This window comes from Myotis myotis, unplaced genomic scaffold, assembly GCF_014108235.1.
Source record: "Myotis myotis isolate mMyoMyo1 unplaced genomic scaffold, mMyoMyo1.p scaffold_m19_p_16, whole genome shotgun sequence".
NCBI lineage: Eukaryota > Metazoa > Chordata > Mammalia > Chiroptera > Vespertilionidae > Myotis > Myotis myotis.
This window is the reverse complement of record NW_023416320.1, coordinates 34,645,839-34,664,373: the sequence shown is the minus strand read 5'-3', so window position 1 is coordinate 34,664,373 and position 18,535 is coordinate 34,645,839. Positions and strand designations below refer to the sequence as shown.

Below are 18,535 nucleotides of genomic sequence, written 5' to 3'. Positions count from 1 at the left end.
GCTGGCCTGTCTGCCAGGGAGTGGAAGTGCTCATTTTGGTAGACAGCTCTCCTCAGTAATGAAATGTTTTGATTTGAAATGTAAATGTTTCTTTCCAGAAGTTTCAGAAATCCAGCTTGGAAGATTAATTTATTCTTGCCCGCTCCCCTTGCAGCCTGGCTACGGCGGTTGGAAGCCTGTGCACACAGGGCTGCTCTTTGCCGCTGCCAGTATGAGCTGCGGTGTTTGGTCAAGAATACTGGCCTGGTTGTTCCGTCCAGAGAAAAACGATCCCTCGTTGCTGAACATAAAAGGAGCTTTATCAAATGCTGACTTCATGAAATAACCTTTTTTGCAGGAACCACTATATCCCCTTCACTACCTTAAACCCTGTGATACTAATAAGTGAAGATTAGTGTGCCCCATGTGTAAAATCTGAAGTTGCCACAGTATTCCTGTAAAGTGTTTACTGTTGCCAAACAAACAAAAAAAACCCCATAGTAGTTCTTCATTTTCAAGATAAGTTTATTACTAAGATTAGTTCTAAAGTCCTGTGACTATCTCTCTCTCTCTTTATATCTATTTACATACCTATCTCTATGTCTCTATATTATATATATATTATTTATATTGTGTATATTATATATATGACTTTGGCTCCAAATGTGATAGTTAATTTATTTTATTACTTTTAAAAATATATTTTTATTGATTTCAGAGAGGAAGGGAGAGGGGGAAAGAGAGATAGAAACATCAATGATGAGAGAGAATCATTGATCAGCTGCCTCCTGCACAACCCACACTGGGGATCGAGCCTGAAACCCGGGCATATGTCCTGACCTGGTTCATAGGTCAACACTCAACCACTGAGCCACACCAGCCAGGCTGATAGTTCATTTAAATTAACAATGTTTCTAACATGATCGAAAGAGAAAAAGGCAGCATACATGTTGGGGCTGCTTTATGAATACAGCCTGAGGGAATCCTACTTTATGGACATGACTTGTATGCCAAAGATTCCATTTACCTTCCATCTTTTGTGGAACAAAAAAAATAGTTTTGTCTAATTAAAGTTTTTTAAAAAAAATATATTTTATTGATTTTTTACAGAGAGGAAGGGAGAGGGATAGAGAGTTAGAAACATCGATCAGCTGCCTCCTGCACACTTCCTACTGGGGATGTGCCCACAACCAAGGTATATGCCCTTGACCGGAATCGAACCTGGGATCCTTCAGTCCGCAGGCCAACGCTCTATCCACTGAGCCAAACCAGTCAGGGCTAATTAAAGTTTTGCTATCTGTACTTCCCAGTACGATATGTATTCAGAAGAACACCCAATTAACTTGCTATTTTAGTGGATGGACTCAAATGTTAATCTGCAACAGCTTCTGAAAGCGGAAGTCTGAGCAAGGTAGAATTAAAACAGGGAACACTTGCCAATGTGTCCTGATGCCTGGAAGATGCATTGCCACCAGCAATTAAATGGCCAATAATATCATATAGTTCCATCGGAAAATTATGAATACCACCCATCGAGGTTGACTAACACATATTACCAAACACTTTCCTGGGCTATGTAAGCAGAACTTTTCAGAAAACCCCCTGCAGAATGGACACTATCACTGGAATTATATTATAAGAGCCAGAACTACATCAAAATCCTAATAACCATTTGGTCCCTGGTGTCCCTGGACAATTGCTCATTGTCATTGGTGATTCCTATTCAATCTAAGGAAATTTCTCAAAAAGTTACCACCATTCAGCCATTAAGCTCACCTGGTATAGGAGGAAAGGGTTGCATGTATGTGCTCATTTAACATGTTTACTGGCCCATGCTAGATGCAATAGAGGATGGATGACCAAAACAGACAGGTTCCAGGCTTTATGGAACTTACAGTCTAGTAGATTTGGATAAAATAATTGGGATGATTATATTTTTTGGCCATTTAGTCCCTGGGATTGTGGGTTAGAACCAAGAGTTTGTGTTAGCCTGGGAGCTTTGCTACACTATGAGACTCCTCTTTTCTCATTCATTTATATTTTTAGATACAATAGAGTCCACCGATTTTCAGTCTATATCAGGGAAACTGGTGTTCCATGGGCCATGTTTGCTTTGTACATTGGGTCATGAGGGAATTCAATACAAATATCCAGACTGTGGATTTTTCTTGAAAACTGGAAGGTCTACCAACATTGGGACCTGAATTTCTACTAGGATATACTAAATTGTAGCTGAAAATAAGCCATGAGTTTTTCCAGTTCACCAAAGTCCCCACCACTTGCCATTGCCTTAAATTACTTTGTTCACTGTTTCTACCTTCCTGGCTCCTGTGGATATGAATGAACCCGTACAAATATTATCTTAGATGAGCTGGGGACTTCAACTTTCTAAGCATTTGCTAAGTGGGGAAGAAGCTAGTGTGAGGCTCTTGCTTAACGGGAGTGGGGTGAGCAGGATGCTGTGTGAGGGGATATTCCAGCTAACTCTGTTCCCATTTCAGGGATAGAGTCATGAACACCTTTGGGCAGACATCCCTTATCTCCATGTCCTCACAGTGTCCAAGTGCTCCTGGCTTTCCCATTTTGGACAGGAGGACTAAGTGAGCACTCAGCATGGGGGGCACAGTGTGCCCCACAAACTGAGCACTCCAGCTCTCTGTTTTATGGTATTGGCTTGTTAGGGTCTGATGCTACAGCACAGGGGTATCGGGGTATCTGGTCCAAATGGAAGAGAGGTCAATGGGGGTTGAATTCTCTTCATGTGAATCTTGGGAGGGGAAACTCTACATCTATTACAATCTTTCTACCAAATAAAGGATAGCAGTTCAGTTTAAATTCTTTACCAACATTTAAATAAATAAGACGCTGATATGCATATGACATTATTTTATATGTTTACGTATAAAATATATAATTCCCCAAATATATAAAACAGTGATTTTGTAGTAGTCTTAATTTAAAGGCCATGTCTATTCTACACAAAATGGTAGGAATCTGTAATTCTTTATAATGGAAAACGGTATTAGTGGCTCTTTAGTAACAGCTTCGTATAGTTTTATAGGGGACTCTTAAAAGAGCAGAAATGGAGAAAAGGGGAATTTTGCCATACCTCAATGTAAATGTGGTTGTTTTTGCCTTGAATTTTTATAAAGGCTCCTTTCAGTTCCATCATAAAAGTTTCACACATGCCCCAGTTTTATGGAAGAATATAGAGGTAAGGGAGCCTTGGCCCCATCCTCGGGGGCAGAAGGGGAGAGCCGCCAGCTGGTGGAGGAGACCTGGGAGCTGCTGGAGGACCCCTGAGTCTTTATCTCCCCCAACGTGCCCCAGGTGGGACCCTGTCTTTCCTGCAGCAGCTAGAAGGGAGTGAGGATGCTCTGCATCTCTTACCTGGGGCAGCGTTCCTTTCACTAATGCGGGGATGTCAGCCTTGGAGTAGCCAATGGCAGCTAGGCCATCATCCACATCCAGATCGAGTAGGAGTTTCCGGAGTGCGTCTGCCAAAACGGGCCCAGCATCTGCCATCCTGGCAGTGCGGGTGTCGGCTCCTGGAAGACACAAAGCACCGACTGTAGACAGAGAGGAGGAAGCTGGCCCTGGGTGCAATTCAGTCACACGATAGCTGATATATAACCTACGGCTGGCTCCCTGACACGGAGGACAAGGGCACCAATGTGCCTCCGCATGGAGGCTGGCCCAGCGCGCAGCCCCACAGAAGACAAATGAGATGGGCCAGGCCAGTGCGGAGGAGTCCATTGGGGCGGCTAACCGGGCTCTCACCTTTCCAATGGGCTCCTCGCCCCTTGTGGGGAGGGAAGACAAGGAACAGAGCCAAGAAAAGAGGCCCAGGAAGGAGACCGAGAAAGAAGGCTGGTGTTTGAATGAAGAAGGAGCATTTGCGGCAGAAAACACAGCTTATGTAACTGCCAAGGCCTGGAATTTGCTGACATCTAGAGGTATTACATGTTCAATGTCTTTTCTCACAGCAACCTTTCGGGAAGAGACAAACCCTTTGCAAAAACACTTTGTGAGACAAGGATCTATGTAAGTACAAAAACGCCAACACTGACTGCCAGAAAGGAAGAAGATGTCAAAAGTGGATCATGTGAGGCCAGGGAAGGAAAGTATTCCCTCTCTATAGCTATAGAAAGTTTTTATTTTGGACTCTGTTACCAATGGGCAAAGCAGGTTCCTCTTCATATTGCAGAACCAGTCAGACAGAACCAAGAACATGAAGACTCTCAGCAAACAGTTTTTAATATGTAGATGGTGATGTTGGTGGAGGGGGAAGAAGGTTGACAAGCGTTGGAGATGTAAGAGGGCAGAACTTGGACATAATGAATAATTAATACACGAAATTATAGAGGCATCAGTCTGGAAGAGCCAAGGGGCTCTGCCCTTAGGAAGGGTGGTGGTGAAAGCTCCCAGATGAAGGAACCTGATCCCCAAACCTTGGCACCCCTGACTCCATCTATTCCAGCTGAACACAGTCACTGCCTGGAAGTGAAGCACTTTACAAATGGAATGTAGCCTTAGTTATTATCCAGGATGCCTCAAGCTGTCGTCCAAGTCCACTTTCTCGGTATTGTTCAAAAGGAGACTGGAATGTATGTTTCACTTCCATACTGAAGCACATTATTAAGCCAATCTTAACCTCTCTCTCCTAGGACAATGAGAAGTGGTTTAGTAATCCTGGAAAAGGATAAGTAGAACCAGATATGGGGCTGATTGCTGGAGCAGCTGGGCAGGAAGGTAAACCTTGCCTGACAAGACCAGTGTATATTACACAGCAGCAGCTAAAATATGGAGTAGGTGGAGAGGCAACATACGATACGAGATTTATGAGATTTTTATTTTCTTGGGATTGCTGCCATAAAACACACCACCAAAACCTCTGGGTTTTTCTATGAAGTGTTTTGGAAAAAAAGAGAGGGTAGGAAAGTGAATACATTGGTATAAAACTAAGAAAACCTGAGATTACTTAGGGAATCAAAATATTAATGGCCACATATAGAATAATATTAATCAAAATTTCCGATGCCACAAGAAAAAAACTGGTGGGTTCTCCCGGCCTGGGTTTTGTCTAACAGAGGAATCGCTTTCTCAGTAATTTTGGTGGTTGCCTGGAATGTTACCTGAAAGTTCTCTAAGATTTTCCCATTTATCATCCATGTACTATGTGGGATCCTGTCTGTTTACACTGTTTGCATATTTCCAAAGGCATCTAAGTCCCAACAAATGGCTGAACAACATCCCTAGTCCCAAAGGGAAAAAGGAACATGAGACCCTTGGTAAAGGTGGCATCACATTTCCGACAGCACATACTGGAAAACCAAGCCCTGGACTTCTTTCCTGAACATGCTGGAAGCACAAATGTCAGAGTGAGAGAGGAGTGGGAATGAAGAGGCCCCGCGGAAGGATGTCTGTGGTCATTCCCACCTTCTTGGAAATCATCTCTCCAACGGCTGGTGCTAGAGGAGTATAATGAAGTTTTCTTTTAGACTTTCCCTTCCTACCCTAAACACAAGTAGGGGAATAAGATGTTTGGACAGTTAATCAAATACTCAAGTGTACTTAAAAGACCTTTTTGTCTTAGAAAAAATACCAAAATTTTACTAAACTAAGCTATCCTGAATATAATTTTATTTCTTGTAAGATTCAAAAGGCATTGCTGGAAATTTATTACAGACATTACTTATTCTACAGAGCAGCAAAAATATTCGCCTTTGGGGATCTTTTTATACAGTTTCTAGTTGTTTAGACTCTCTATAATTGGGAATTAGATTCATTTTATTACCTATTAAACACACCAAAATCATTTACCACATTTGTAGTATGTAAAGACTTTCACTTTCATTGGGGATGAAAACTGGAAATATGATTACTCCAAAGTTAACATAAGCAATATTTGGTTCCATTTCACTGTTACCAGAATATTAGAACATACAATTATAAAATTTTAGCACTAAATTGTGCAGGTCAGTGACAAGTTATTATTAAACTACCTCAAAGCGACATTTTTTTAGTATTATCCTTTATGGTTTATCTTTGGAATCAGACCTAAGAAGTGTTCCACCTATGTGGGTCACAGGATTACAAGTAATGATTCGTACCCAATATTTCTGCCGTCTCCAGGTGCCGCTCAGGGAACATCTGGGCTGTGAAAGTGAACACAGCTGGGGAGGTGAGCACCACAGAAAGGCCATGAGGCTGCGGAGAAACAAAACATGGTGACTGATGGGCAAAACTGGCCTCCAACCTGCTTGTTCTAGATATTAAATTACCCTGTACTCCGAGCAATCAAGAATTGACAAATACATTTATAGCAATTGCAAGGAATATAAGACTTAATTAAAAAATGTATTATGATTTTACCACCAATGGGTGATCCACATTATACTGCTTTGCTTTATATGTCTTCACTAAGCCTGAAATCGGGTAAGACATTCCATGGCTAGAAAAGAAAGGAAGCCTTTATGTTGACATAAAGATATCAGAAATTCAAGACAAAAGAAAGATACTCACTCTTATGGGAGAGCTCTTCACAGTCTCTAGACAATACCTTTATCTCACAAAGTTTATCCATTTTGTTTTCTTTGCAATAAAAAATACTGTTATGCACTCGATATTTGGTGTTATTCATATTAAAACCTCTGAAATATTCAAATTCAAATGCTCATAAAATTGTATACCATTAAAACATGTTAATACAGAAGATTCTCCCCAAATACATTGGTTAGCCGTATAATCTTCAAGAAATTGAGAATTCACTTTGAAGTTTCTTTAATACATTTCAGGGCATGCGTTTTTTATCTTGCTCTGCAATATTTTGGCAGCGTGTCCCTGCACAAGCTAACCATGTCAGTGGGAGATTTATAAACCAAGATGTGATACATTAGACATGCAAGTTTGACCCATCAGTGATCTGTCCCACCAATGATCAATACATCCTTTAGAATGTTATATACTAATGGAGTTGAATCATAAATGATTATTCTAGTCTGAAAGACTTTCAAGAAACAGCACCATGATTTTTATTTATGGGAATATTTGAGGGGGGGGAATGGAAAAACTATTTATATCCTCTTGAATTCTTAATGAACAAATAGGATAATATTATAGTTTAATAGATGATTCAGGAGATATACATTGTTAGAAGTTAGTATCGTTACAATTAACGTATTAAAAATAAAATATTTTATAATAGTAAAATGGCCTGTAAGTCTATTGATATGGATTATATTGGATGGCTTTGTGCTTATTCACCAAAAAGTTTACATTTCATAGAAAGATGAAATATTTGGTGAAGTGTATGATAATCTAGCAAAAAAAAGGGGGGATGGGCCCTAGCCTACCATCTTTCATGAGACAGATCGAAGGCTATGGGTCCTCTGAGTTGTTTGGGATTTTGGGATATGTTTTACATTTCTCAGGCTCCAAAGTATTCAGAAAATTATTTCCCAGTGTGCCTTCATGACGTGAAAGGGTTCATGTAGCTTTCAAGGGCACCTTTCTAATTATAGCCAATATTTTAATTAATTTTTTAATTTTAACAGTTGTATATGTTCTTTGTAAAAAATTAAAAGAATCCATAATTCTATTTCTTCAAGATAACCATGATTGAATATTTCCTTCTAGTCTTTTTATGCACGTCTTTAATATATGATCACACTCTGCATTCAGTTTTAAACAATGCTTTTGTTACTTAATATTCTTTGTAAACATTTTCCCATATCATTTTTTATTCTTTTAAAGCATTATTTTTAATAGCCTTATTTTATTCTTTGAGTACTGCACTTTGGTCAACCTTCCTAATCTGTTGGAAATTTAGGTTGCTTCCACATTTTTCAATTATAAATAACACTTAGGTGATTAGCCTTATTAGGAAATTCTTTGATCACATGGTATTTTTTAAGGCTACATTCTAGAAGTAAAATTAGTGGGACAAAGGTAAACACATTTTTCAAACTTTGGGGGGATTTTGCTCACTTGCTTTTTAGAAAAGTAGTGACAATCTGTGCTCCTCTCAGCAGCAGAGTTTGGGGGGAGACCATTTATTTTATTGTACTCCCCCTAGCAAATTCTTAATTCTCCATGTTCACTGGTGTTCAATTTGAAGGCAATATACCAGTAAAGTTCTGATCAAACAGATTCTGGGCTATTGGCAAAGACTCTGATCTCTCTTTTTGTGAGAGATTAGAAGACAAAATTCTGCATTTGAGGTTTTAAAAATCCCCCACAACACATGCAGAGTATGTGGAGAAATCAGAACCCTCATCCACTGCTGGTGGGAATGTAAAATGATGCAGTTGCTGTGAAAAACAGTTGGGGAGTTCCTCAAAATTTAAACAATTACCAGCAATTCCACTCCCAGGTATATATAATCAACAGAAATGAAAAATGTTCATAGCAGCATTATTCACAATAGCCAAAAAGTGGAAACAACCCAAATGTCCATCACCTGATGAATGAATAAATAAAATGTGAAAAAGCAACACAATGGAATATTATTTGGCAATAACATGGAATGAAGTACTGATACATGCATGAATGAACCATGGAAGCATTATGCTACGTTAAAGAAGCCAGACACAAAAGACCAGATATTATATGATCCTATTTGTATGAAATGCCCAGAATAGGCAAATCTATAAAGAGAAAGTAGATTAGTAGTTGTGTAAGACTGGGGGTATAGGAGTATTGGCAGGTGAAGGCTAAGACATATAGAATTTCTTTTTTTGGGTGATAAAATGTCCTAAAACTGATTGTGGTAATGGTAACTGTGAATATACTAAAAACCACTGAATTGCACATTTAAAATAGGTGAATTATATAATGTGCGAATTATATCTCAATAAATTGTTACACACAAAAAAAATCTGTGACCCAATAAATTACATTTGAATTAAGAAAACATTCCAGGACCTTAAGTTAAATATCTTCTTTCTATAACATATTTAAATATCACCACCTGTCCTAAGTTATAAACATATTAAAAATTTAAGAGCAGCAGCTTAGGTAAAGAAATAAAATCTCCAATTCGCTCACCACAGATGAACACCAGCATTTCCAAAGCCAATGCCAGCAAAAGCACTTGCCAAGTGCATACTGGACCTTGCTTCAAGATCATCGGGATTTCTGACAGCCCTGTGGATGATATAAATTCCTAACAATAACATATCAGCATTGGCATTTCCTATCGAATAAAGAGCCGCCTTAGGGAAAGAGCTGGAAAAAAAGAAACGGTACTTGGTAGGAAGAAAAATTAGGCAAGTTATTCACATGACATCTTGTCTTCTAAAGGAAGGCTGAGGGTAAACATATTTTCTCATCAATGGTTTCAGCAGAGGCATAATAAATACGCTGTCAGGCTGTTCATGTGATAAAAGTGTCAGGGGAGGCAGCGCACTGACCCTTGGATTGTGAGAGCCGCTCTAGCCAAGTGCCCTGAGACTCATTCTTCTTCTTCATTTGTCAATGACCTTGACTGCAGCTGTGAATGGGCTCAGAGTAAACACACACTCAGAGTGCACAGGGCCCAGATGGGTTCTCTGCAGTGAGTCCTTGTCGCCTGGGGCTACCTGCAGCCCGCCCAGCCATCTTTCTTCCTGTGACACTGCCCCGATTGGACCCACTGGAGACCTCTTTTGTTATCTGTAGAAACTGCACATGTTATTTTAATATTTATTATTGTGGAAGTGGGATGTTATTGTAGGACAAGGTTTTGCTGGCTCTATTTGTCCCTGGTGCCACTTCGGAAAAGCAAATTCTCAAAGGCCCCTTTCAGATGCAGCTCACTGCTTGTCCTGGGGATGAAGCCCGAGACTGCCAAGCAAACCACTTCCCACTTGCTTTTTTTTTTGCGATTTTTCCTGGAGTTAAGGGTTCCTGTTATGAAATAAGAGTGCCACGGCGTTTCCCCCGCTTTCATTTGGAATGGTTGGGCGTTTGAGTCTCCTTTCCAAAACCCAGTTGTTCGCTCTGTGTCCCCTGAATAACAAGGTAAAATAGGAAATGATGGCGCTTCAGTCTTTCCTCTGTCCGTTTTACCCCCTCACCTCCCACTGCTGCTCCTGCCCAAACACCCGGCTGACAGTTATCTGTATGCGCTTCTACCCAGTCAAATGCTTCTGTGCTTCCCGATTGTCCCTGGGCCTGAAATAGTTCTGTGTCCCTTCCCCGGCTCAGTCCCCTCTCCAGAGCAGCTTCCAGCTCAGGGCCAGAGGAGGCACCGTGCTCACCTCTAGGCCTAAACTGCTGTGTGCTTTCCCTCCCTTATGCATAGGTACACAAGTGAGTCTGACTTTGCAGATGTCTTCATGTCTCCGAGATCAGCTTTCATCTCTAAGTATATATTTGCTCTCCCAGGAGCCTATTCTGGCTATGTCATTCATAAATCTTTCATAACCTTTTAGGAAGCATTTTGTGTCTCCTGGGACAGACAACTCCACACATTTAATGCTTCTATTTAGCTCCTCCAAGTGTGCTCACTGGGCCGATTTCGTGTGCCTTTGCCCAGGGCCCCGATGGGCACAGCCAACATCTGCCTCTGTGGCTCTCTTGTCTGGCATCGGTAGCCAAATCTCAAAGGACATTTCTCCTCATCCTAGCTTATGTTTTGAGGCGTCAATGAATAAACCTTGTAGCTGCATCTTTCATAAATTAGGGACCCCTAGTTTACCCTTCTCAGACTGAAGGACCCAGTTTTCAGCTGTCTTCACATGTGTGCCCCTCCCCTCCCCTGCCCCCCCCAACCCCCTCCAATTCCTCTCATCTTCCCAGAAGCTTTCTGAGGCTTCTCTACGTCCATTGACGGACCTTTTGGTGAACAGACTTAGGACATGTCAGGATCTGGCATGCTACATTTTACATAAGGGTGGAATGTGGTTTTTCTGTTCTATTTCCATTCCCTCTGGGTGGCATACCTCTTCAGATACTTAGCGACGATCCGCAGTGCGTGGACTGCCCAAATGTCACTGATCGGGTTGCTGCCCTGGTAGGCTGGCCGGGAGATGGGATTTGAAGGGCAGGGGCTCCGCATGTGGTAGGGAAGGGCAGTGTAGGACTCCAGGGCATGGCTAATGAGAAATATTTAAAATACACAGATTGAAAACATGGTCTTCCTTCCCCCCTCCATTATGATTACAAACTCTCTTGGAAATGTACTCACTCCACTGTGGATATGCTATGTGGTACTGATAACCACAATGCAGTCCACTAGTCAGCCCCACAAAGTCCTAGCAAGGGGAATTGCCTCTAAGGTTGAATTCATGGGTGTGTCCATCTTCAGAACTGGCCACTGGGTCCCAGGGGCAGATTCCTCAGGGGAGGTGTTCTCTTCCTTGGAAAATACTTAGAAGGGCAACTACCATCATTCTTTCTTCTGAACTCCCTCCCACCGCTTTTGATTGACAGTGAAGTCTTTGGGCCTGAGTTCTTCACTTAAAGGTGGCTACTTTGGTCCATTATAAATTTATTATGTAGCTTCCAGTTAGGGCGGGTAATCTTATTTCCAAGTTGTTAGGGGACGACTCTTAAAAGTACTGACAACTTTGACCAGGAAGGAGTTGAACACAATTTTCTCCAATTTTTTGGTAAGCAGCGTAATGTAGTGAAAAAAACAGGCCATGGATTTGGAGACCTGGATTTGAATCCTTACTCTGTTGCTTCCTGCTTGTGTGAACTTTAATAGCTATTAATTGAGTACATATGGAGTGACAGTTGGTTTGCAAGAGGCAGGGACAGATAAGTGAGTAAGATGGTTCTGCCTTCACCAAGCTCACACTGCACTGAGGGAGACAGGGATGTGAAGAGAGGGATGTGTCAGAAGCAATGTACAGGCCCCCCGGTGGGGGAGAGCAAAGGACGAAGTGGTCAGTTGTACTTGAGGAGAGGGAAGGTGAGGGTCAGAAAAGGTTCCATCAGGGAGAGAACGCTCCAGTGGAATTGAAAGCTGAGTCATCCAAACAGATAAAGAGCAGAGCGTTGGGAACATTCCAAGGCCAAAGGAATTTGGACATTGGATAGCAGGGGTTGAAAGACTTGCAAGGTAGAGATAGGTGTGTGTGTGTGTGTGTGTGTGTATTGATTCTACAAGCTTGATGAGGCCAGCATGGAAGACAGGAGGAAGGACTATGGGATGGAAACAGGCTGACTGATGAGGAGACTACTGCAACCATTCAGGCAAGAGCTGGGGTAGGCCTAAACCAAGGCAGGAGCAATGAGGCCTGACAGGAGGGAGCATATCTAAGAGAGATTCTGCTGGCTAGTGTGGGCATTAGAGAAAGAAGATGTCCATACTGAGTCCTGCTGCTCACTACGTTAAGGGACTCAGGAGGAGAAGCCATGGGACATGTTGGTGGGAGACGGGGAGGACAGGGACGATTTATTGGAAATTAAAAGAATTATCAGATTTTATCAAATTTCCATTTAAAAACTATACCTGCCATGCTACAGATTTTAAAATATTTTCTGATTTGAGATGTTAGAATATGAAAAAAATGTGTGTGTGAAAATGGATGAAATAGGGTAATTTGGGACATGCTGAATGTGAAGTGCCCATGGGACCTCCATGAAGCCACTGGAATGAATGGCCTGGAGCTCAGAAGCGAGGTCTATGGTAGAAGCCACTGATTAGGAAGCTATCGCACACGGAGCTAAAGCCCAGGGAGCCTGCGGTAGACTATGCGTAAGTTACTAAACATCTCAAAGGTAGTTCTCACCTGGCACAGAGCTGTGGTAAAGTGATTATGTGTATAAAGTGCTGACACAGTGTGCACGGTCCAGTTCAGGGGATGTCAGCTCCCCTCCCTGCCTTCTTCCGTGTTGTGGCAGCCCTGGGCACTCCTTGGTTAGTGTAGCCACAAGGCATGCCAGCTCCGGCTGCTCCTTTTGCCATGTCCCTGTGGCCACAGCTGTGGCTGGGATAGTCCATCCTGAATAGTAGGTTTCTGGCTCACCCAGGGCCTCACTTATTCACTAACCTACTCACTAACAGTGTCCTTGTTTTCATCTAGGAAAGGGAATGATGACAGTTCAAGCGGGGTTGCTGTGGCGTGCTAATCAATGAATGCTTAGTAAGTAATTTCAGTAAGAAAACACTGCATTCTTTCCAGCTGGTGTCGAGCATGGGCATCTCTCAGAACCACTGGCGCAAGCACCGCAAGACCTGGGGCAAGAGAAAGCCCTACCACAAGAACTGAAAATATGAGCTGAGATATCCTGCTGTCGACACTACGACTGGCCCTTGCATACACACCCAGTCTGTGTGCGGAGAGGCAACAAGAAGTAGGGAGCTTTGAGGCTGGACGTGAGCAACTTCTCCTGGGACTCAGAGTATTATATGCACAAAACAAGGATTATTGATGTTGTCCCGAATGCATCCAACAATGAACTGGTCTGCACCAAGACCCTCGTAAAGAACTGTATCCTGCTCATTGACAGCACATGGTACCCGCGGTGGTACGAGTCCCACTAGGCACTGCCTCGGGGCTGCAAGAAGGGGGTCAAGTAGACTCTGAGGAGGAAGAGATTTTAAACAAAAAGCGATCAAGGAAAATTCAGAAGAAATATGATGAAAGGGAAAAGAATGCCACAATCAGCAGTCTTCCAGAGGAGCAATTCCGAGAGGGCAAGCTTCTTGCATGCATCACTCCAAGACCAGACTTGGCTGAGGAGATGGTTATGAATTAGAAGGCAAGGACCTGGAGTTCTAGCTGAGGAAAATCAAGGCCCAGAAAGGCAAATAAGTCCCCCTCCTATCTTAGCTCATGAAATAAAGGTGTTATTGTTCTTTAAAAAAATAAATAAAAAACAAAATACTGTCCATAGACCCAGGTACCGAACATGCCCCTCCAGGTACCTACCAAAGCACATCGAAGCCACTGTTGGCGACCACCCGGTCAGGCATGTGCAGGGTGTGCAGAGGGTCAATCAGTCCCAGCGTGGGTTTGATGGCGCGGGAACCAATGCCTAGGACAGGGATTTTCAATGGAGGCTATAGGCATGGACTTCACTTAAAAACATTAAATAACGTGAGGATAACAAATTATCCTAAAATATAAAAATTATGAGATAAGAGTCATTCTCACGTAGAGAGGCTGCAAGGAGCAGTGGAGAGAGATCTGGAGTCAGAAACCTGGGCTTGTCAGTGGAGAGGACGCTCCTTTCCGTTCACAGGAGCCAAGTATGTGTGTCTCTTCCCAAGGGCAGGCTGAGTGACATCACTGACTACGGTGGGAATATTTGTACCACAGAAACTGGCAAGTGCTACAAACCAGGGCTTGTTTAATTATTAAATGCCAGGGAGCTGGTTTACTAGCTCACTGCTGGTTTGGGTCTTTGCTCTGCAATTTACCCTGTGTCTTTGGGCAAGTCACTTCGTCTCCCTGAGTTCTCCATGAGATTAGACTATCCAATCACAGCGCTTCCATCCCTCGCTGAGATGTTGTAAGGATCACATTAGGTAACATCATGGAAAAGTCTTTTAAAAATTGAAAGGTAGAATTTCGGTGTTGGTAACTATTATTTCTTGATGTCAAAGGATAATGTACTTTAATTTAAAAAAGAGAAGTTACTATAAATATGTGGTTGAATGTCAATTTATTCTGCTGCAAAGTCCTGAAAGAAGGATACTGAGCCAGACTCAAGTAGAGGGACATTTTTACCACCTCAGCTGAGAGAGAAGAAGATAGGCTAAAAAGGACAAAGGAAATGAAAAGCAGAACAGTGGTGATTTGGGAATGGGGCTGGAGGGGTTATCTAGGGTGATGTTTTATATCTTGATTGGGGTAGGTAGTAGTTACATGGGTGCTTATATTTGTCAAAATCCATCAAACCAGGCTCTTAAAATGTATGCATTTTATTATATAAAAATGATATCTCACCCTAGCCAGTTTTGTTCAGTGGATAGAGCATCAGCCTGTGGACTAAAGGGTCCTGGATTCGATTCCAGTCAAGGGCACATGCCCAGGTTGCAGGCTCGATCTCCAGTAGGGAGTGTGCAGAAAGCAGGCAATCAATGATTCTCTCTCATCATTGATGTTTCTATCTCTCTCTCCCTCTACCTTCCTCTTTGAGATCAATAAAAAATATTTTTTAAAAATTATATCTCAACAAAATTAATTTAAAAAGATGTCCAAGGCCGAAACTGGTTTGGCTCAGTGGATAGAGCGTCGGCCTGCGGACTGAAGGGTCCCAGGTTCGATTCCGGTCAAGGGCATGTACCTGGGTTGCGGGCACATCCCCAGTAGGGAGTGTGCAGGAGGCAGCTGATCGATGTTTCTCTCTCATTGATGTTTCTAACTCTCTATCTCTCTCCCTTCCTCTCTGTAAAAAATCAATAAAATATATTTAAAAAAATAAAAAAAAAAGATGTCCAAGAAAGGGAATAACTCTTTATCATTGACATACAGCCACTAACTTGCACAGAGAAATAGCCAATCAAGATTCATGGCATTTCAATATATTTTCTGGGTAATTCCCAAAAAGAAGTTCATTAGATTGTTTAATATTTTCACATATACTTAGAAAAAGAAAGAAAATGTGTACATGTATATACCGTTCCCTTAACTATATAGCTCCTTGATTGTTAAAGTAAAAGGGGCTAGTTTGAAAGGTAAAATAACTTAACAAGTTAAGAGCAAAGTTCTTACCAATTTTTACTTTCAAAGGCTCATAGTCAAAAATGGCAACTCCGGTAGTTTCACTCCCAGTTCCTGAAGTAGTTGGGACTTGAAAAAAATAATATGAATATCAATAAAGCATCTAAGTAAAGGTCAGTGGCGACACTTAATTCAGCCTTAGGATATAAGGAGCTAAGTTAGAAGGAAGCTTTCCTGCCCCCACTGCTTGTCTGGTGTGTGTATCTCTATTAACATGCATGTATACTTCACATGTGTGTGTGTGCCTACGTTAACATGCACGTACAATAATATGATGCCAGTGTCAGAATTAGCATGCATGTTTAACGGTAAAATGTCCATTCTGTATAAACATGCATGCATGTAAAACGTGTGTGTACATTTTGAAGTAGACATGTGATATCTGTGTCTGTGTTAACATATATGGACGTTGTCCACATTTGTATTAACACACATGCAGGTTTAAAGTTTCTATATTAACAGTGAGGAGCTCTGGGAACCTCAGGTTCCTCTAGTGCCAGAGCTTCAGCAACTGCAGTTGGATATGCAAACGCAGGCTGCGGAGCATCTCTAGGAAGAAGACTTGTATTTGCCTCTCTGAAAGATGTCTTTATTCCCTCTTGGCAGCAAGCACAGTAACGCTCTGCCTTTGCTGGGCTTGCGGTTTTGTAGTTCTGTCAAGTTTCTAAACTTTACTAATCACCCTTCTGTGTGATGCTGACACAGTTTCACCAGAGGGTTCCATTTGCCAGACATCAATTATGCTGCTCCCTGCTGATTGCTCATTCCCTTCAAAACAGCTCATCTGCCATCAACTCACTCCTAATCCATCACAAGATTCACGGTAAGGGCAGAAGAGGGGAGCAGAGAGCGAACAAGATTTTAAACTGATATTTCCAGTGACCAGTCGGTACATTTTAGCTATAAAACTTTAAACAGTAATATGCTAACAGCTATAAAATGAGAGGGAAGAAAAGTCAGAAAGATGCCGAGGCTGGTGTGACACAGACAAGCTCTGCTGATTTGGGTTTGTGTGTCTGCCCCGTGAGCAGATGTCTCCCAGAGCGATGCTGGCCACATGTCCCAGGGCAGAGACAGAGCCTCAGGTCAGCTGAAGAACCATTATGTGGAGGAAAGGGTTGAGTCAACACCAGAAAAATAATAGTGAATATTCCCCTTAAATTCCACAGTGGCTGGCAAAATGGGACAAAACAGAGACGGGCTTAGAAGACAAAGCTGCCTATAGAGGGATCTAATAATACATAAATGATGAACCTTCCCCTCTCTTTCACATAGTGGCTTCACAGCTTAAACCTGCAAACTTTCCTACCACTGACCCAATTGTCTATATTAGTGCATAGTGAAGATCAGAATTTTAAACATAAATGAATTGCTCTCCGTTTTGATCGCTAAACAAGGTAGCACACTGAAATGAAGAAATCAGAAAGTTTTGGAAACACATACCCTAAAATTCCTGGCTCGAATATTTCCTAAGGCCTTTTGCCAATTGTAAACCCAAACAAACAAACAAACAAACAAACAAACAAACAGTCTTTACCTGCAATCAGAGGCTTAAGAGGCACCGACACAGGCTTTCCCTTCCCAATGGGGGCACTGACATAATCTAGGAAATCAGAGTGAGGGCTGGATGCATACAGATTAGCAGCTTTACAGGTGTCCATGGTGGAGCCACCACCCACAGCAACGTAGGCATCAAAAGCTCCCTTTTTGGCAAACTCAATAGCTTCCATGAAGCTGTAAGAAAGAAAAACAGAAGCCATTATGTCATATTTTTCAAACAGAAACTGACATGCCACTCAGTAACTCTTGGGGCAAATTTTAAACAACAGTGGTATGTGTTGGCTTCCACTTAAAAAAACAACAATGAAAAGGTACCTTCTATCGGTTGGTTCCACCCTCACATTATCATAAACCTTAAAGTTTATGCCATTCTTCACTAGAGAATCCATAACTATTCGTACAGGAGGGAGCTGGGAGAGGTTCTTGTCTGTCATCAAACAAACATTTTTAGCACCCATGTTCTGTAGGTCCTACAATAACAAAAATAATTTGTAAGTTAGGTTTGATTACACTAGAAATATAACAGACACTTCTGGCTAACTTAATATTAAACATTTTTATTTTAAATATATTTTTATTGATTTCAGAGAGGAAGGGAGAGGAAGAGAGATAGAAACATCAATGATGAGAGAGAATTATTGACTGGCTGCCTCCTGCACAGTCCCTCCTGGGGATGGAGCCCGAAACCTGGGCATGTGCTCTGATCAGGAATTGAACCTGTGACCTCTTGGTTCATAGGTCGACATTCAACCTCTGAGCCACACTGGTCAGGAAATATTAAACACTTTAAAGAACAAAGGCCTCATCTCTTGTGCATTTTCACTTGTTTTAGAAGATATGTAACCTTCACAGTAGACTCTAGAAATCTTAAATACTTGCCATTCCCACTTCCTTTGTAACTCCTGCTCCATATCTAATATTTGAAACAGCCATCTGAAAAAAAAAAAAAAGATTTGGGGGATGAGTTGGAGATTGGCCATTTCATTTCTAAAAGCCTGAAATGGCTCCTCATTGCCTATAAAGTATATATTCTTTATATATACGTCCAAGTCACCCCATCTGGCCTCAGACTCATCATACTTCTTTAAGCAAGCCTTGGCACTAGTCACACTGGAATTACTTATATTTTCCCAAACATCTCATGAACTCTCAATTGTTGCCTGCCTTTCCTTGCTCTACAAATAAGTTACCTCTCAAATTTCTTCTTATTTTCCAATTTAAATGCTGATTCCTCACGTATTTTTTCATCCCATACATTCATCCATCCAACCATTCATCCAACTTCTTTTGCATGCACGTATCCACCCATCCACCCATCCACCCACCCACCTAGT

General features: G+C 41.8%; 1 protein-coding gene and 1 pseudogene across 3 annotated transcripts in view; one reads left to right on the top strand and one right to left on the bottom strand.

The window, feature by feature from the left end:
* The window catches only part of ADHFE1 (alcohol dehydrogenase iron containing 1), a 58,125-nt gene that overhangs the window by 32,115 nt on the left and 7,475 nt on the right, over window positions 1-18,535 (bottom strand). For all 3 annotated transcript variants that reach the window (XR_004972509.1, XR_004972510.1, XM_036338405.1), the window contains exons 4-13: window positions 18,081-18,134; window positions 17,517-17,671; window positions 17,179-17,375; window positions 15,633-15,710; window positions 13,845-13,950; window positions 10,905-11,057; window positions 9,028-9,126; window positions 6,355-6,433; window positions 6,093-6,189; window positions 3,370-3,527 (exon numbers count right to left, since the gene is read on the bottom strand). Coding sequence is in view for 1 of the 3 variants with exons in the window: in XM_036338405.1 (XP_036194298.1) it covers window positions 3,370-3,527; window positions 6,093-6,189; window positions 6,355-6,433; window positions 9,028-9,126; window positions 10,905-11,057; window positions 13,845-13,950; window positions 15,633-15,710; window positions 17,179-17,375; window positions 17,517-17,671; window positions 18,081-18,134 (1,176 nt within the window). In the remaining 2 variants the exon portion in view is untranslated. The remainder of the gene's footprint in view (window positions 1-3,369; window positions 3,528-6,092; window positions 6,190-6,354; window positions 6,434-9,027; window positions 9,127-10,904; window positions 11,058-13,844; window positions 13,951-15,632; window positions 15,711-17,178; window positions 17,376-17,516; window positions 17,672-18,080; window positions 18,135-18,535) is intronic.
* On the top strand, window positions 13,006-13,727 carry LOC118670903 (annotated as a pseudogene).